This window comes from Garra rufa, chromosome 8 (assembly GCF_049309525.1).
Source record: "Garra rufa chromosome 8, GarRuf1.0, whole genome shotgun sequence".
Taxonomy (NCBI): Eukaryota; Metazoa; Chordata; class Actinopteri; order Cypriniformes; family Cyprinidae; genus Garra; species Garra rufa.
This window is the reverse complement of record NC_133368.1, coordinates 34,024,177-34,045,103: the sequence shown is the minus strand read 5'-3', so window position 1 is coordinate 34,045,103 and position 20,927 is coordinate 34,024,177. Positions and strand designations below refer to the sequence as shown.

At 33.9% G+C, this 20,927-nt stretch overlaps 1 protein-coding gene across 1 annotated transcript in view; it reads right to left on the bottom strand.

Annotated features, from left to right (window-relative positions):
- Nucleotides 1–20,927, bottom strand: part of sema5ba (sema domain, seven thrombospondin repeats (type 1 and type 1-like), transmembrane domain (TM) and short cytoplasmic domain, (semaphorin) 5Ba) — a 187,043-nt gene that overhangs the window by 66,866 nt on the left and 99,250 nt on the right. Inside the window, exons 6-8 of the mRNA XM_073845086.1 lie at nt 5,554–5,616; nt 2,305–2,403; nt 2,002–2,215 (exon numbers count right to left, since the gene is read on the bottom strand). Coding sequence (XP_073701187.1) covers nt 2,002–2,215; nt 2,305–2,403; nt 5,554–5,616 — 376 coding nt within the window. The remainder of the gene's footprint in view (nt 1–2,001; nt 2,216–2,304; nt 2,404–5,553; nt 5,617–20,927) is intronic.

Sequence of the window (20,927 nt, the reverse complement as noted above, 5' to 3'; positions counted from 1 at the left end):
AGATGATATAACATATTATAAGGTTTTTTATAATGCATTATGCATTCATTATAATGCCTTAAGGCATTATAGAAAGTGTTACCGAACTTTTTTTTTTAGCTAATTCACAATTCTTGTTTTACTTTCATGTTTTATTTTGGCTAAACTATAAAAAAGCCATGTTTGAAGAGAATTGTTATTTAGTTGTGATATTATTACCAAACCACTATATAATAATGTTGCTACCCATTAGCCAAATAGCTACTTTAGCTACAAATAATGCTTTTTTAGCATATTTGAATAGAAATGTTTTTCAGTGATGAATAGCACTTTTTTAGCTAACTCACAATTCATGTAATGTCACTTTTCATGACTCAACCTACTCACAAAGAATAAAAGTGATTTTTTTTCCTGTTGAATATTCTCTTTCACATTGAATTATGAATTATGATTTTGTTCAAACATGTTCAGTATGTGCTCACAGACCGCAGGTAAAAGCGCAAGCTTCGATAATCTTGCTTCCCTCTTTTTGTCTTTCCTTCTCCTCAAGTGTGAACCTACATGGAACTACAGGCCGACTGAGTGACGTGAAGCGTTGCAGCTGCAATTTCACCCTCTCTCGGTCATGAGGAATAATTACACTGCTGGATGCCTGAACGTTCGTCTCCTCCGCCCAATCCTAACTCTCCAACCCTTGTCTATGTCCTTCTCCTTTCACCTCAAGTACCCTCTGACATCTCCTTAGTGGAGCCTCACTGTATGACTCTCTGGCATCAGAACTTTCTGCTCATTCCATTTCGACTGGCGTTGGATGAATTTTCTATGGGAAAAGGCACAGTGTCAGCAGCTGGGAGATTATTGACACCTTTTGACTTTGTGCAGGAAGTGTGCTGAGTTTCGTTTGTCTCTATGTTTGACTGGTTCCTCCTCTGACAGGCCAGGGCTGCTCAAAAAAAACTGCCTTCGACACAAAAGACACAACTGTGCAGCTTTACTTTTCTCACTTTTTGCTAGGTATCATATAGGAACTTGTCATGCTGTATGCACTTTAAGTGGGTCAGAGCAAACATGAAACAGAGTTATTTTAGTTAACTAAAACCAAACATTTAGTTAATTAAAATAATTTTACTTCAGCTAGTTGCCAAGGTGCAAGGTTTTCTCTTTCTCTCTTTTCTTTTTTGTTTTAGTTTAAGGTAAATGATTAAAATATCTAAAACTAAAACTAATAAATAAATATCCAATAGACATATTTTATACTATTATAGTTTTTATTCATATTTGAATTAATTTTAAATATATATCTATTTGTTTATATTTGTATAATCTTAATTTAAGTTAATGTTTTAGTAATTTTGCTGTGTTTTTGTAATTTTATTAGTGTTCTTAATAGGTCTATACAATTTATATTCATTTTCTAAAACTGTTTTTAGTACAGTTATGCTAAGAAAAATGAGAAATGATGCTTTGGCAGTGGCTAAATTTGAAATAAGTTAATTTTTGTTAGTTTTTTTATTTCAGTTAATGTTTATTTTATTTCAAGTAACATTTTTATAGTTTTAGTTTCAATTTTAGTTTATTATAAACCTGCTCAAATGTTTCTCTTAAAGTTTGTGTAAAAGACACAAATGAGACAATACAGACATGATTGAGATCAAATAGATTTTTTTTTCTGATCACAGAATTTGTGATTTTTTTTTTAGACCTATACAGAAATTAGATTTTTTTTTATTTTTTTATTAAGAAACACATTTGAGAAGCAGGAGACTTATAAATAACTGTTTGATTTCCGTTTGATCTTGTTGTCTAGAGGAAACAAATGTTCTTTCCTATGGGGAGTGCTATTAGCATATACAAAATTAAATAAACTCTCATCAACCATTTTCATTCGAAGAACAACATTTAGCCATTTGGCTGCTCATTAGTAGGACGGAAAAGAGAAGGGCATCAAGACAAATGTCAAAGCTTTTCAGACGATACCTGGAATATTAGACTATCAGACATTAGATGATGAGATTAATGTACCATTAAGCCATTTGGAGTTGTACTGAGCGGTTCGTAGAGGCGGCATTCCTCCTAGGCTGCGGTAGATGACAGGGTCCCGGCCAGAGAAATCGATGACCGTGGCGGCATACAGTTCTCCGCTTTCGGTCACCACAGCCGTCGAATTATGACGGGGGTCATAAGGGCAGCGGGCCACTCCGTTCACCCTCTCCAACACTCTGCTCATGTTCCCTGCCTGAGAAAACAATACGGCATGGATCATACCCACACACACTTTGATAAAAGCTCCAGTTTAGGCAGCTCATTTAACTGATAGATGCTTACCTCTCTGGTAATGCAAAGTGGCTGGAAAGCATTGGTACCACAGGTGATCACCTCTGTCTTGTTGACAAGCAACACCCGGATGTAGTTTTGACACTCCGCCTGCAGGGGCAGATGCATGTGACAGTATGACAATAGCCGTGGCATGTTCAAACTATTATGATACTGCATACCATTTAAAATACAGTAGGGGCCAAAATGATTAAAAATGGTTTTAAGTCAGTTATTTCTATCTTTTGCTGTAGTCTGTCAGTTGGAAATATCAGTTTATATTTCCAAACATTCATTTTGCCATTAATTGTAATAATCCAGTGAGATTTTTGTTTGCACAAGAGGTCTGACAAATAATGGCAAAATGAATGTTTGGAAATGTGAACTGATATTTCCTACTGACACACTACAGCAAAACATAGAAATAACTGAAAATACTAGTGTTATAATAATTTTGGCCACCACTGTGTGTAATCGCAAAATAAAAGCTAATAGTAGTTTGCTACTGTACACTGCTGTGGCATGAATTCACTATGTGCCATGTTTAATTCAACAATTTGTGAAAATGTCTTCTGAATTAACATTTGGCAGCCCAAATTTCAAGATTTCAAGGATTTCAAGAAAAAGAAGTCTCAGCAGACATTGGTTCATGAATCATAGTGGAAACAGAAACTCCAATTTAGAAATATTGCATTGTGGGATTCAGTAAATCAAATCTGGCAAATCATCCGGCCATCTATACGCAATAAAGGAAAGTACGGTAACACTTTACAATAAGGTTCTTTAGTTAACATGAACTTAGAATACTTCTACAGAATGTATTAATCTTAGTTCATGTTCATTTCAGCATTTACTTTGCATTATTAAAATCACAATTGGTGCTTGTCAAAATGAGTTAATGCACTGTAAACTAACATGAACAAACAATGAACAACTGTATTTTAACTAACATTAACAAAGATTAATAATTAGTGTAATAAATGTATTGTTCATTGTTTGTTCGTTCATTAACTAAATGTTAATAAATGACACCTTATTGTAAAGTGTTACCGAAATATGCATCAAAAAATCTTAAAGAAATGCTAATGTTATGTCTGTTATAATTTGGAACTAATGAGGACTGATTAATAATAATAATAATAATAATAATTATTAAAAATCCTTAGTAGGATACCTTTAAAAAAAATTAATCACCATTTGAGTTTTGGAGTCTCCTAAGCTCACCCAGGCTGCATTTATTTGATCCAAAAATACAATAGGATTATGAAATATCAAGAAAATACAGTAATACATGAATATTATTACAGTTTAAAATAGCAGTTTTCTATTTTATTTATAAATTTACAAAGCTGAATTTTCAGCCTTTAGAAATCATTCTAATATTATCAATAGAAAACATCTGTGCTGCTTAATATTTTTGTGGAGACCATGAAAGTATTTTCATTATTCTTTGATGAATAAAAAGTTCAAAAACAGCATTTACTTAAAATACAGTTTTTTATACAATGCAAGTGTGTCTACTGTCACCTTTTATCAATTTAATGCATCCTTGCAGAATAAAATTATTGATTTCTTTCATAATATATTACTGACCCCAAACATTTGAACAGTACTGCAAATTGATCAAAGAAATCCAGTTCACCCAGAGGGAGCTGTTGTGGGATTCTTGCCCAGTCATTTTGGGACTGTTTTAAAATGATTATAGAAATGATTAACATTCATTCAGTTTCCTCTGAGAGCACTTACGCTTCACCAAAGAGTGAGATTACCTCAGCTTTCATTTGTACTACAACAAACCAAAAATAATCCTGTCTAACACTGGATCAGCGAGTCACAGCATCAACCTTTTTGTGCAGCTGACTGTAAAAGTGACAGCATTTCAAACAGGGAGGGATGTGATAAGCATCCTAACGCCACTGAGGCATAAAGCCACACGGCCTAAATTAACAGCTAAGGAAATAGACTGTGATTTGTACCGTCTACTCGGGATGAGAACTGCCAGCATGTTGGTTTATAGTTCACCATTTACGGAATAAATGAACAGCAGATCGGTCTAAGCAGAAGATGTGTGCAAGGCAATGATGGCACTGTTCTTGTTAAAGGGATAGTTCACCCAAAAATGAAAATTTTATGTTTATCTGCTTACCCCCAGGGCATCCAAGATGTAGGTGACTTTGTTATTTCAGTAGAACTCAAACCGTTGCAGTCTGTCAGTCATATAATGGCAGTCAATGGGCACCAAATATTTGAGAGTAAAAAAAAATATATAGACAAAACCAAATTAAACCCTGTGGCTCGTGACGATACATTGAGGTGTTAAGACACAAAATGAACAATCTGTGCAAGAAACTGAACAGTATTTCTGCATGGAAGTGATCTGTCGTGCGTATACCTCACTCATTGTTTACATAGTGCATAGCGGCCACTCAAAATGGTAATTGCTTGTGCTCATCCTGATTCTGGCAACCGATTAAAAACTAAAAGATTAAGTTTCCTTGTGCGAACTCATCCAGGAGTGTTGACTTTTCACCCAATACATTGCCAGAGCACGATGAGGCGCCACACGCCGGCTGTTGTGAACATGCTCCATACATTTGAATGTTGTGGTGGATCAGAGGTAAATAATGATATAAATACTGTTCAGTTTCTTGCACAGACCGATCGTTTTGTGTCTTAAGACCTCAATGTATCGTCACAAGATGCAGGGTTTAATTTGGTTTTGTCTGTGTATGTTTTTTTTACTCTCAAAGATTTGGTGCCCATTGACTGCCATTATATGACTGACAGACTGCAACGGTTTGAGTTCAAAATCTTTGTTTGTGTTCTACTGAAGAAACAAAGTCATCTACATCTTGGATGCCCTGGTGGTAAGCAGATAAACATCAAATTTTCATTTTTGGGTGAACTATTCCTTTAATAATAATATAGGAAAAGAGAAAGTTTTAAAATCAGAAACTAGTTTCAGTGTTGGTTAAGAGTGGTGTAAAGAACCTGTGTTTAGATCTATTCTAAAGCGCTAAGCTTTTTTCTGGCAATGCTTTAATCTGCTAGTGGATTTTTCATTTTGCCTTTCACATTCAGCGAATGATACGCTCAAGAAAGAAAATACTGACCTCTGGGCTTTAAAAATACTGAATAAGTAAGCTGAACATATTGCCCTCCCACAAACCTCAACAATACCCGACCCCTCCGGCCAATGGGCTGTCAGCGTTTTAAAAGAAATGTGCCTATTCAACAGAGAACCTGGGGGTTTAAAGTTACCTCCGTCTTCCCTTTGCTTTGACAGGACCTCCTGGTGTCTTCGTCTGGGCCCCATTCCGTTGCCTAGGAAACCAAAATAAACCCCCAAAAAAGTGACTTGTCGTGATTCGCAGTTGCCCAGCAGCTGTTTGCAATAAAGCAGGAGCCAGGTTACGCAACTGTTGATGATAATATTGCATTTAGCCAGATGCATCAAAAGACATTAACCTTATTGTGGTGTTTATTGTGTAAACAGCATGATAAGTGGGCCAGCGGCTTAAAAGGGTGAGGTAACTAGACAGTTGGAAGACCAGATGCAATTTGCATGTAAATACCATCCCCTAGTCTCATTCAAGCACGGAGACCTCGTCGTCTTCTCTCTTTTTTATTTTTTTCACCAGCACAAGCCACTCCATTTTCCTCTGCCCAATTATGCCCCCTTAGAGCTGTGTGTCCAGCATGTGCACAATCACACACACTTTCTCAAATTATCCGGATACAAGTACAAAGCTACCACCTTTTTCCCTCAGCTTGAGATCCCATTGGTTTCAGATCCTAAATATAGTCAATTCGTTAGTATGGCTTACCATCGGAAATTTTTGAAAAATAAGAAACCCTTCAATATGAAGCCGATAAAGCTGATGGTAATTGGTTTAGTGTATTAATAGCGCACAGTTTCCTCTTACATGACCTGTCATGCTGTGGCTCAAGTGAGCCCTGACTGATGGGACTGAATCATAATTATTCTGAACATACATTTATGAACCTGGAGGAATATTAGATGGCTAAGCAAGCAGGAAGAGAAATAGACAACTTGATCACATAGATGTATGAACAGCTCCAGACACAGAGTTGACGTGCTTAAGAGAGATTCAAGATATTCAGGATTCATTTTTCCCACAAGGCAATTAAAAACAGCAAACATTGCTTGTATTTGGATTTGATTAAAGAGAGACTGGATTGGATAAGAATGACACTGACGTCAAGAAAAAATTAAAAGCAAAAAAGAAAAATCGATGAACTATTATGCCCAAAAGTGAAATGACTGTCAGACTTAATAAATTATATTTCTTTTGTGCGATAAGTGGCGCAATTCACCTTTCAGATTATACTGTATGTGACCCTGAACCACAAAACCAGTCATAAGGGTCAATTCTTTAAATAAATAAGCTTTCCATTGATGTATGGTTTGTGAGGATAGGATAATATTTGGCCGAGATACAACTATTAGAAAATCTAGAATCTGAGGGTGCAAAAAAATCTCTTAGCAATGCATATTATTAATCAAAATTTAAGTTTTGAAATATTTATGGTAGGAAATGTACAAAATGTCTTCATGGAACATGGACATTTACCTAATATCCTAATGATTTTTTTGGCACACAAGAAAAATCGATAATTTTGGACCATACAATGTATTGTTGGCTATTGCTACAAATATATCCGTGCTACTTATGACTATATGGTTTTATGGTCCAGGGTCACATATATGATCAGAGATGGGTAGATTAACTACAAATAGTTACATTACAAAAAACTTGTATGTACATTACTTATTGCACATTTTTGGTAATATAATCAGACTACGTTTTGATTACTTTTAAATTACTTTTGCCCTAACTATTTTTTCACAATGATTTACATAGCATAATGTTGTACCATATTGATATAATAATACAAAAAGAAAGATATTCCATTTGTTGCTGTTAACATGAAGTGCATTATATTACCACACATCAAGGTTTTCCAAACTGAGGTTTGTGATTTTGATTTATTGCTATTGTGTGAATAATATGGAATTATGTAATCAATAAAAAGTAACTGTAATCAGATTACAAGTATTTTAAAATGAATTATAATATAATTACACATACTTAATTTTTGGAATCTGATTATGTAATCCAGATTATATGTGACCCTGGACCACAAAACCAGTCATAAGGTTAAATTTGACAAAACTGAGATTTATACATCATATGAAAGCTCAATAAATAAGCTTTCTATTGATGTATGGTTTGTTAGGATAGGACAATATTTGGCCGAGATACATCTATTTGAAATCAGAAATCTGAGGATGCAAAAAAATCTAAAAGACTGAGAAAATCACCTTTAAAGTTGTCCAAATTAGGTTCTTAACAATGCATATTACAAATCAAAAATTACATTTTGATATGTTTACAGTAGGAATTTTACAAAAAAACTTCATGGAACATGAACTTTACTTAATTCCTTAATGATTTTTGGCATAAAAGAAAAATCAAAAATTTTGACCCATGCAATGTATTTTTGGCTATTGCTACAAATATACCCCAGCGACTTAAGACTGGTTTTGTGGTCCAGGGTCACATATGTAATCAGCTGCTAACCAGCACTTTATATTATGGGTCGGTGAGTTGATACAAAGAAAAATACATCAATCTACAAGTCGAAAATTCAAAAAGACTTTGTCCCACACCGCAGGACAAACATAAGAATCACTGCTATTTTGTCATCATTCACATTGACATATCTTGATGCAATATATAAATAAGATTTGAGAACTATTGCAGAGGCCAATATTTTTTCATCATATTAGGAGTTAACCAGAAATCACTTCCACTCACTTTCACTGTATGGAAAGGAGCCGAAAAAAAAAAACAGAAGAAAGTCATAAGGCCTTGAAACTACACCAGGGTGAGTAAATAATGGTAGAACTTTCATTTGTGAGAGAACTGAGGATTTATTACTGAGAAACGGTTGCATGTATACATTTAGCTACCTCCTTCATTCCAGTCAAAGTATTTGAAGGATTAGTTTACTTCCAGAATAAAACTTTTCTAATAATTTACTCACCACCATATCATTTAAGATGTCCATGTCTTTCTTTCCTCAGTCGAAAAGAAATTGAAGTTTTTGAAGAAAACATTCCAGGGTTTTTCTCTATATAGTGGACTTCAACGAGTTAAAGGCCAAATTGTAGTTTCAATGCAGATCTAAGGGGCTCTACATGATCCCAGCCTAGAAACAAGGGTCTTATCTAATGAACCGATTGGTCATTTTTTTAAAAAAAGACAAATTTGTATACTTTTTAACCACAAATGCTCTGCGATGCACATCCGTGACTTCAGGCATTACGTAATTATATTGGTAAGGTTTTTTTATTGAATGACCAATCATTTTGCTAGACAACACCCTTATTCCTCAGCTGGGATCATGTAGAGCCCTTTGAAGCTGCATTGAAACTGCAATTTGGACCTTCAACCCCATTGGCTCCCATTGAAGTCCACTATATGGAGAAAAATCCTGGAACGTTAGAAAGACGTACAGAAACGTAAAGGAAGAAAGACATGAATATCATGAATGACATGGGGGTGAGTAAATTATCAGGAAATTTTTATTCTAGAACTGAACTAATCCTTTCACAACACCAAAGTTGTCAGGTACGACAAAGCGACCCAATGCCACACAGATCTGGTGCTCTTTTGTTTGTGTTTGCATTCATGTGTGTTTCAGGACTGAGACATGTTTGTGATGGATGCCTAAGCGGTGAGTCATCGTTCAGGTCATTAACATCTTGTCTGTGAGCCCCTGTTTTCTGGAAGAATCCGTCAGCTTAACCCTGACCTTAGCCACGGCAGTCCCTCTCTTCACACCACACTGGAACAATGCCAAGCCTCCAATGCTATTCCCAAAGAGCATTCTGAAGAGGCAGGCTGTGAAAAGCACACTGTATGCCATGTTTGGCAAAGGCTTGAATGTGAAGTTGGAAACCCTGCCACCGATGGGGGCCCAGAATCCACCAGGCTGTGGTGAGTGGCAATGGGAGAGCTTTTCACTGGTGGGAGGTTTGAACCTTTGAATGATAAATTGCTTCTGACAAGCGTTATGCCAAAGAGGATGAGGTAATATATAGATTAGAAGCATGCAGAGGTAATGACGTAACTGTTTGTTCATTAAGCCAGAGTTTTTCTACCTTTTTTGTCTTATACACCCCATAACCCCATCAGTACGGATCAAGTACCCCGTCATAAACAACAGCAAGAAATGTGGTCTTTTATTTATACTGGATTTCATTTAGCTTTAGCAATAACAATAAAAATGAAATAATATAATGTAAATGGTTGTTATTATTGCTGCTGCTGCAGCATCTGCTGATGCTACTATTAATGCTGCTACTATTACTAATACGTTTCTAATCTTTTTTCTAAACTTTTTTCTTATACTGGATTTCATCATCATCAATAAAATAAAAAAATATATTAAAAGGTTAACAACACCAACGATACATTTCAAATCCTTTTTTAATATTTTTTCTTATACTGGATACTTCATTTAGTACCGTCTGTAAAATACAATAAAATAAATAAAATATAAAATATTATTTTTATCAATAATAGTTCACAATTAATACTATTATATTACTATTATTGTTAAAATGATCTCAATTTAAAAAAAAAAACTTATATAAAAAAACAGCTACAATGATTTACTTTTAAACTAAAAACAATCGATACTGTGGGTGAAAAATAGACTCACAGTAGCTTGCTTTCAAATGGAGCGGTTTGAGGAAAATAGAGACATATGCTAAGAGAGATAAACGACAGTTTCGCATCCCTATGATGATTGAATAACAAACGATGCACTATAAAGTATTCCAAAATGCACTTTTTTTCATTGGGAATAGCTGTAACACTCCTTAAAGGGTATAAAAGATGTTGAAATCACAGATGAGCATCCGTTTCGCCTACAAAGCTGTCAAAGGGAAAATCGCAGTGAGGCATGTGCGCTGAGACTGAGCAGTCTAATGTGGCTCCGCAATTGGATCTCGGTGGTCTAATGAGGCCAACGCACCGTGTATGTGCACTAGCTCAGAAATCGCACTCAGCACCACTATTTGTGGCATAATTACTCAAACTTCATCTGTTCTAATAATGATGGCGGCACCAAGCGCCCTGCCCCTGGCATCCTCATGAAATAGTATCATGAATTTTTCATGGAGGGATAAAATAGTTGGGATTTATTTATACATAAATTAGCAAGGCACAGAAACAACGCCGGGCTTGAAAATGCATTCCGTTCACATCAAGCATTGAGGAAATGCTAATACGAGCACAAGATAGGGCAGGATGGAGGAGAATTACCCAGTTTGCAAGCTGTGTGCTTCCGTTGATAAGGCTATTGTCTCGGTGGCACATTACAAGTGTTATAACGGGAAAGCATATCATGGGACATTGCACCTGTCCTCAGGCCACCTTCAAGCACTTGTTACTCATCATCAAGAAGATAGCGTTTTGAATCAATCTTCCCACAATGTGTTGACAAATTCATTTTTCAAAAATAAAAATATTCTTCAAATATATCTCAGTCATACAAGGTCATAAAAACACAGCACAAGGGATCATTATGAACAATTTAAAACACATATTAAACCAATGAAAACTGGCTCAAACTAAACTTTCCTGGCTAAAGTACAGAGATCTAGACTCTGACAGCACTTTTTGAAATAGTATGTAAATCATACATATGAATTTTCTTGCAGAAGGTGTTTTGAATTTAATACTTGCCTTCTGTTTTTGAACAACAGTCTCATATTTAAAGCTAAAGCACCTTCTAAAGCATCTGCTAAATGTAAAAAAAGAGCCAGACAGTTGCTTGTCTCATTTGTACCCTATGTCAAAGATTTTTTTCAGGATATACAGCCTGTGCAAAATGTTCATTTTTAAACATTTAATACAGTCATCATACAGTCATTGCACACTTTCGTAGATTTTCTGACATTAAGACATCAAGACACTGGCAAAAATAAAATAAAATAAAATAAAATAAAATATTTTTTTTTTGGCTTGGTCAAAGTAGCTTAAGATAAGATACTGTCGAACTAAACTTTCCTGGGTAAAGTACTCTAGACACTGACAACACTTTTTGAAAATGTATGTAAATTAAATAAATAAATAAATAAAAAATTTAGGACATACAGTCTGTCAAAAAAATTCCAAACATGTAAAACAGCAAAGTCTTAATCATTAGGTTTTAAATTAAACTAAATTTATTAAAATATAGGATCCAACAAAATTTAAAATCGAAGAAAAAAGTATTTGTGTGTTTTTATTCTTAATTCTTTTATATAAAATAAAATATTTTTTCTAAATATATGAACATCTTTTTCCTATTCTCTATTTTTTTTACCCCTCTGGTAAACCTAAAATAAAAAATAAAATAAAATAAAATGATACTTTCCGAAATTGTATGTAAAACATGCATATGAATTTTCTTGCAGACAGTGTTTTGAATTTAATACTTACCTTCTGCTTCTCATATTCGAAGCTAAAGCACCTTCTAAAGCATCTAATAAATGTAAAAAATAAATAAATAAATAAAAAGGCCAGAGTAATAAAAAATAGGTATTTTTTTTAGGTTTTTAATTAAACAAAAATGTATTTGAATATAGACTCCAACAAAATTTCAAATAGTAAAAAATTTTTTTTTTTTTTTTTTTTATTCTTTAAAAAAAAAACTTTACTTGTACTTAATTATAAGATATTAAGATTTGTTTTCAGGAAATATCTTTCTTTAACCCCACTAGCAAAACAAAACAAAACAAAACAAAACAAAACAAAACAAAACAAAAAAAATAAAATAAAATAAAATAAAATAAAATAAAATAAAATAAAATAAAATAAAATAAAATAAAATAAAATAAAATAAAATAAAATAAAATAAAATAAAATAAAATAAAAATTTCCTGGATAAAGTACAGACCTCTAGACACTGATAACACTTTTTAATAGGGCATGTAAACCATGCATATGAATTTTCTTGCAAAGTGTTTTTAATTTAATACTTGCCTTCTGCTAATTGTACTTATTAAGATTTGTTTTCAGGAAATATCTTTCAAGATTTTATTTGACCTCACTGACAAAAATAAAATACAATTAAATAAAATAATAAAATGAAATAATTGGCTTCTCGTGTAAATTTATTTTTTTAAGATGTTTAAATATTTTACCCGAAAACAAGTCAAAAACAGCAGTTACTAATACTTAAAGTGCAGTATTTGAGTTTGCATAAACACTCCCTTCCCTCCAAAACTTCACTGGTTTGGGATGAAAATGTAATTTGCATACTCATTAAGGAGGCCCCTGATTAAAGCATGATGGCTCCGCCCCATTTAGCCAGCTGGAGCAGCAAGGCTATCCGTCTCATTGGCGGATCTTCAAGGTCCGTGTGCTTCAATAGGCAAGCCGAGGCACCGCCCTGTTTTGTCCTTTAACAGAGTGGCCTATTCAAGCGGCCCCATCCCCATTTACCACCGCCCTCAAAGATGTGACATGACTCTCAATACCTTCGCCTCATTGTCTAAGAACGCTGAACCTTACACAAGAGGGCGCAGATATCCTCTCTAGCATCTCCTTCCCCCACGGCATTCCCTGAGCCGTCTCTCTCTCACTTCACATTCCTGCACTATATTCACCATCGGAAAAATAGAGGCAGTGTAGCATGGGGGTGAACACCCCGCTCTGTAGGCCTGAATAAGGGTAGTGCATGGTTTTGTCTAGAGACGTGTGTGTGCCCAGGACATGCAAATAGGGAGCCCTTTGAAGGTTCACAGCTGTGCCGTCTGAACGCATTTACTTCGGGCTGGAAAAACAGGATGAGAAATGAAGCAACAGGTCAGTGTCTAATGCACAGCTCTAACAATGTGGTTGCACTACAACACCGGGATAAAAGCATCATCGCACACACAGCAAAGGCGTGTGTGTGGACGTGAGTGATGGCTTTAATTTAAGAAGGCCATTTTGAGTGAACCCAACTGTCTCAGCAAGTTACAAAACTCCTATGCAAAAGAGCAATGATGTGAGAGACTGAGGCGCCACAACGCCGCAGTATTTTTCTGATTTAGGTTTGAGCAACGTTTTAATAAAAATCACAATAAGCTTGGTTCAGTTTGTCTTTAAAAGAAAAAAAAACAATTAGTTTTTTCATAAGGGAAAGTAAATAAATGTTAATTATACAATCTAAAAGTCATATTATTCCACAAGCTTTTTTGTTTGTGTTTTGTCTTGTTTAACTGTACTGATTAACTGTACTGGAAAGCAAAACAAAAAAATCTCATTAAGATTTTTAATTTGAATACTTGCAATGTCTTCCAACAATAGTCCCATATTTGAAGTTAAAGCAACTTCTTTGTTTTGTTTTAAATGCTTTCATTCATATGACAAAAACTCAACATCTGACCTGGGCATGTCTGAGGTTTAGACTTGATTTGGTTTGGTATTATTTGGCTTTGTTTTATTTTCTTTTGTTTAAGTAAATTCATTCATATGACAGAAACTCAATTTTTGACCTGGGCATGTCTGAGGTTGAGACTCTGGTCTGGTTTGGTTTGGCTTTATGTTTTGTTTTGTTTCGTTTAAATGCATTCATTCATATGACAAAAACACTCAATGTCTGACCTGGGCATCTCTGACGTTGAGACACAGGTATTCAATTTAATTTAATTTATAAAAAAATAATAATAATAATAATCTGGCCTGGGCATGTCTTGAAGTTGAGACTCTGGTCAGATTTGATTTTGTTTGGCTTTGTTTTGTTTTCATTTGTTTAAATGCATTCATTCATTCATATGACAAAACCACTCAATTCCTGACCTGGGCATCTCTGAGATTGAAATTTTTATTTTATTTTATTTCATTTAATTTTATTGTATTCATTATTTCATTTCATTTATTTTTTTATGTTGTTTTGTTTTATTTTAATTCCTTTTTTTATATGACAAAACCACTCAATTTCTGACCTGGGCATCTCTGAGGTTGAAATTTTTCATTCCATTTTATTTTATTGTATTCTCTTTTTTTCTTTTATGCATTTATTTATTTTTATTTTATTTTAATGCATTCATTCATATGACAAAAACGATCAATTTCTGACCTGGGCATGTCTAAGGTTGAGACTTTTATTTTATTTAATATTTTATTTAAATATTATTTAATTTATTTTTTCTTTTATTTGATTATTTTTTTTATAATTTAATTTAATTTAATTCATTAATATGACAAAAACACTCAATAGGGCATGTCTGAGGTTGAGACTTTTATTTTATTTTATATTTAATTTTATTTTATTTCATTCATTTCTAATTTTTTTTTTTTATTGTAATGCATACATATGACACAAACACTAAATTTCTGACGTGGGCATGTCTGAGGTTGAGATTTGATTTGATTTTAATGCATTGCATTGCATTGCATTAATATGACAAAAAAAAATAAAAAATCTGACCTGGGAAAGGTTTTATTTTATATTTTATTTCTTTCATTTCATTGCATTGCATTGGATTACATTGACATGACAAAATAACTAAATTTCTGACCTGGGCATGAGGTTGAGACTCTGATCTGGGCTGTTTTTTTTTTTTTTTTTTTTTTTTTTTTTTTGTTTAAATGCATTCATTCATATGTCTCTGGTCTGGTTTGGTTTGGTTTAGAGCAAAGCCTGAGAATTGCTTTCATTGTTTCATTTTACCATGTGTCAAAAGTACTTTTGACACAAAATTGCATAAGATATATAATCTGAGAAAAATTGCCATTTATCTATTTATTTGTAATCATTATGATATTTTATCTTTCTTACCCCAAAGGCAAATATTCTTTGGCTAAAAATAAATAAATATTCTCTGAGAATAACAACAAGTCTATATAACAAATCCAAATAATTCATAATTAAAGTCGAAAATACAGATTAACAAAAAATACTGACAACATCTTTTTCCAGACAAAAATTGTAATTTTTACAACTTTTTTTGTTTGTTTGGTTTGTTTTGTAGTATTGGAGATTTGATAAACATATCCTTAAAAGGTAATAACATAAATTTTAAGGTTTATTAACTATGTACTTTTCTACTTCTACTTTTCATATTTTTGCCTTGCCTTCATGATCACTGACAAATTCAAAAATCTTTTGTTAAACATTTCTTTCAGTAATTTTGTTAACAAGACTAACAATGGGTACAAATGCCTTCTGTGAATCAAGTAATATCCCTTTTAAAGAAATTCTTCTTTAAAAAGACATTTCCCGTTGGGTTTCATTGTTGCAGTCTCTTTCCTCTGTCTATATGTCACAAATTAGCCCACCAGTGGCAAAGACTCATCAATAATTCAATCTGGGCAAATTGCAGAGGGAAATTAATCATGAGTGGCTGGGATGAAATCAGCCCAGATTCATCAAACTCTGAGGTCAGAGAGTTGAAATCTGCACCTTGGGCGACCGCTAAGTGATCATATCAAAAAGAAGACACTTAGCGTTGCTTTTCTTCATTTTGATCTCCAGTCTGGAGCATTCTTTTCCTAAGGCCTGAGCCGTCCCACGAGAGCCAGCATATGAAATATGTAGCACGCCGCATAGCTGCCGCCGTGATCCTGCGAGCCTCTGTCAGATCATTAGAATAAATGAGCAGCAGCCACCATTGTGCTCATGCATTTACATCTGTTGAGCCGGATGCTGTTTCATAATCACCGCAGAGTATTTGTGAACACTGAACATATTTCTAACCAAAACAAAACCAGAGCAGAATCTAAACAGCTCTTGTTCCCAGCTGCTATTTGCTCACGTCGGGTAGTTCCTGTTTTATTGGTTACAGCTGAAGGGGGCAGTCACCTCTTGACCACAGGGGTCGCCGTCCAAAGCAGCTGTAACAATGTCTACTGAATGCATTCGGCACACAGCGCTCTCACGGCATTGTCTGTTGACAGAGAGCAGAGACCTCTGTCTTGTCAAAGCAGAGACTGGTGTCTTGGATGTTTGAATTTTAGATATAGACTGACCAGCGTACCTTTCAGTCCAAATGTGTGTGAATTCTGTGTGTGGAGTGAAGTATTACTGACCTCTGTTTCAGGGTACTGTACAAACAGAGAGGATGGGAAAGATGGGAGGAATTTGTGATCAGCCATACTTTCATGCATCTTAAAGGCATTGTTCATCCAGAAGTGATTATTCTGGTTTTGACACAAATTTCACAAGCTTGCGATTCAATTTCTGATTCGTTTTCATATAGATTGTTTTGAATATACACTAAAAAAAAAGTCAAAATTTTCTGAACAGTAAAATTTTAAATGTTTTTAAAGAGTATCTTCTGCTCACTGTACCTGCATTTGCAAAGTACAGCAAAACAGTAAAATGTAGAAATATTTTTACTATTCAAAATAACTGTTTTCTATTTGAATATATTTTAAAATGCAATGTATTTCTGTGATCAAAGCTAAATTTTAGCATCATTACTCCAGTCTTCAGTGTCACACGATCCTTCAGAAATCATCCAAATATGCTGATTTGCTGTTTAATTATTAATTATATTAATTATTAATAATTAATTATTATTATTATTATTATTATCATCAATATTTAAAACAGCCGAGTACATATTTCTAGGATTCTTTGATGAATATAAAGATGAATGTAAAAGGTCCAAAGTTCAGCATTTATCTGAAATAAAAAGCTTTCGTAACATTATACCATTCAAAAGCTTGGAGTCAGTATAATTTTTTTTTTTGGAAAGAAATTAATACTTTTTATTTTTTAGAACGGATGCTTTAAATTGATCAAAAGTGATGATAAAGACATTTATAATGTTACAAAAAATTTCTATTTCAGACAAATGCTGTTTTTCTGAAAGATTCTGAAATGCTTCTATTCAAAGAAACCTAAAAAAAAATTCTACTTGGATGTTGTCAACATGTTTTGGATCATGTGACTGGTGACTGATGCTAAAAATACAGCTTTGAATCACAGGAATAAATGACATATTACAATATATTTAAATAAACAACTGTTATTTTAAATCGTAAAAATATTTCACATTTTTGTTTTTGCTGTACTTGGCTTGGTGAGCAGAAGAGACTTCTTTAAAAACATTAAAAATCTTACTGTTCAAAAACTTTTGACTGGTAGTGTATATCAGTTAAGTTCATTTTGACCAGTTTCCACTTTTAATTCTTTTTTACTGTTTTAATCAATGTACAATATGTATATATCGTTAACATCTAAAAAAAATGGGTTTTGGGGTTTTATGACACTTTAAGCTGACTAAAAGGTTTATAGTCACCGAATATGTTTGTTCTAAGGTAAATGTGACGTTGCACTCTTAAAAATAAAGGTTCTTTATTGGCATCAATGGTTCCATGAAAAACCTTGAACATCCATGGAACCTTTCAAATGCAGAAAAGGTTCTTTATAGTCAAAAAAGTTCCTTCAGATTTTTTAAATGTTCTTCAAAATGGTTCTTTTAAGAACTGTTTATTGAAAGGTTCTTTGTGGAACCAAAATAGTTCTTCTATGTCATCACTGCAAAAACACCCTTTCGGAACAATTAGGTTTTTTTTTTAAAATAAAGATTCTTTATTGGTAATAATGGTTCCATGAAGAACCTTTAGCATCCATGGAACGTTTCTATTGGTCCTTTATACACTCTTAAAGATGAAGGTTCCAAAAGGAAGTTCTTGCATCTATATCAAAGAAGTTCCTTTTTTATGTTCCTCAAAGAACCTTTAACTGAAAAGTTCTTAGTGTTAGGAACATTTTAAAAAAACCTAAAGAATCATTTTCCACTATAATATATGGATGATGAAGGTTTTCATGGAACCACAGATATCACTAAAAGAACCGTTATTTTTAAGAGTGTACGTGACATATTACAATATATTCAAACAAAAAACTAGGGGATTGCACCGATCATGATTTTTCATGGCCGATTCCGATACCGATTTTTTACAAGCAAGCTGGCCGATTCCGATACCGATTTCCGATTTTTTCAAAAACAAGAAGTTATGCAAGTAAACAACATAAACAACATGTTTATTTAGTATTTAACAGGACAATCTGGCTTTGGCTATTGAATCAATAGCATCTGACATCTGAAATTAAATAATAAATAAAAAATATGAAAGTAAATACAGTTTAATAAGTAAAACATGCTTTTAGTAAAGTAAAACAGCAAGCCAACAGGCATTTTAATGTAAAATAATAATAATCATTCTTAACAGAACAGACTTTTATTTTTGGCTTTTCAAAAGTAAAGTAATGCTTTTTACAAAAATAAGCATCTCAGCTTTGTCAAGTGAGTCTGTTTCTTTTTTCATCTGTCACATGAGAAGCTGAGCTGAACAAACGTTCGCTGTCTGCGCTTGTGCAGGGCGAGGACAGGTACGCTTGCGCAACTTCAGCGAGCACAGAAAAGCGGCTGTCCTTTGCAGACATTGCAGATTGCAATCTTCACGTCCTGCTCACAGATTTCGAAAAACCGCCACACAAGTGACATGTTTCTGAATGAATCGAATGCCGCGGCCCGCGTACACACTTCCGGAAAAAAACCGGCCGGGATAAAAACGAAAATTTCGATTTATGGCCGGTCAACCGGTGCATCCCTACAAAAAACATTTTAAATAGTAAAAGTATTTCAAATGTTTACTGTTTTTGCTGTACTGTGGATCAAATAAATGCAGGCTTGGTGAGCAGAGCAAAGAACATTTAACTGAAAAATTACCGGCAAAATGGCATTTATTGTATGAAAACTGTAATAGAATGGACAGAATTTGAAATTTGAGACTTGTTTTATATCAAAAGTAACAAAGAACAAAGCTTATTGCAATTTATTGGATGGGAGGTGGGTTACAATATTCCGTTCATTAGCTGTAAAAGGCTAAACTAATGAATTCTTGGGATTTAAAGGGTTACTCCACCCCAAAATGAAATTTTGGTCACATGTTATTCCAAACCCGTAAAAGATTTGTTCGTCTTCGGAACACAATTGAACATATTTTGGATGAAAACCAGGAGGTTGTTCATTTTGGGGTGGAGTAACCCTTTAAGAAACAATATTGTTTCGTAAAATTAGAATAAATTAAAATCAAGAAATCAGTATTTTTTTACTCTCAGCTGTTTTTTCCCACACAATAAAAGTCCAAAACAGCACTGGACCCCACATATTTTCATTGTGTGGAACAAAAAAAAAAAAAAAATAAACAAACTGATGTCAGCTGGATTCATCTTTTGAAGAAAAGTATCTGACTGGGTTCCTCATGGTGCTTTGTGCTCTGAAATGGGTCAGGACCTTCAAAAGATTATTTACACAGCTTTTACAGGTCTTGATAGCCATATGAAAACATTCTGTATAACAGAGAAAATGGCAATAGGGAAAAAAATCAGGCATGGCTGAACTCATTTTGAGGAAATTCTTACGGTGGTACATTGTAGATCCGCACAAAGAAAGGTTAATCTTAACCGCTCTTATCTTGGCCATGTGAAATGCTCAGTAATGGCACCAGAAGGAAGGCTGTGACGGCTGCATTAATCTCTCAGTTTATGTTTACCTGTATTGCTTTTCATGCATTTATTCTATGCTGAGAACTGATTTATTTCCAAAATCCCTCATACATATACATTTTCAGAGGCTAAATGCATGCAGATGCCCAATAGCATGCAGACAATCTGCCAAAAATGTCTGCCATGACATTTTAGACAATTTTAGCAAAGAAACGGTATAGCAAAAGTTATGCACCAAAGATAAAACCTTGACCTATAGTAATAATTAAGCTTGCTTTTTTTAAGTGTGACTAATAAGGCAGCATGCATACTACTGTTAAAAAGTTGGTAATATATATTTTAATATCTTTTAAAATGTAATTTATTCCTGTGATGACAAACCTGAATTTAGAAATCATTCTAATATAATGCATAAAAATACATAACTGTATGAATCAGCTTAATATAGAAATAGAAACATTTTACTCCAGTGTTCATTTAGTAGAAAGTTTAAAAGAAAATAATTTATTCTTGCATTTTTAATTAATTTTATAAAAAAATATTTTTTTTATTTTTTATTTAATGCACCCCTGCTGAATAAAAGAAATATTTTTTTGAATGGTAGTGTAACTAGCTTCTAACACATGACAAATGACAACTAGCTGCAAGTAATCCTAATACAACTCTGTCAGATACAAAAAGGCAATACATCAAACACATCCACACAATTCACTTGGGTCCGTGCATGAACTTGGACCCCGAAACTATGAACCGAATCAGACTGAGCAGTGACTGGAATCCTCAGCGGCATTGAATTCTTATCCTTCAGTGTACTTTATGCACTTGCATGACATAAAAACAAAGATCAGCGAAGACAGAAGGGGGAGTTGTGACAGAGATTCCAGTGAGAGATGGAGGGAGGATGCCGCCATAAGTATGCGGTTGCACGCAAGCGATTTCATTGGATAAAGAGGAGGGATGATGGAGACTTGAGATAGAGTGAGACAGATTCATGCATGGCCCAGCTGTTTACATTCCGGTCCTGTCGAACCATGGGCTTTATCGCATTCGTGACTCCTTAGTAAAGTGAACACTCATCTCCCATAGCTCTTCATCCCTATACA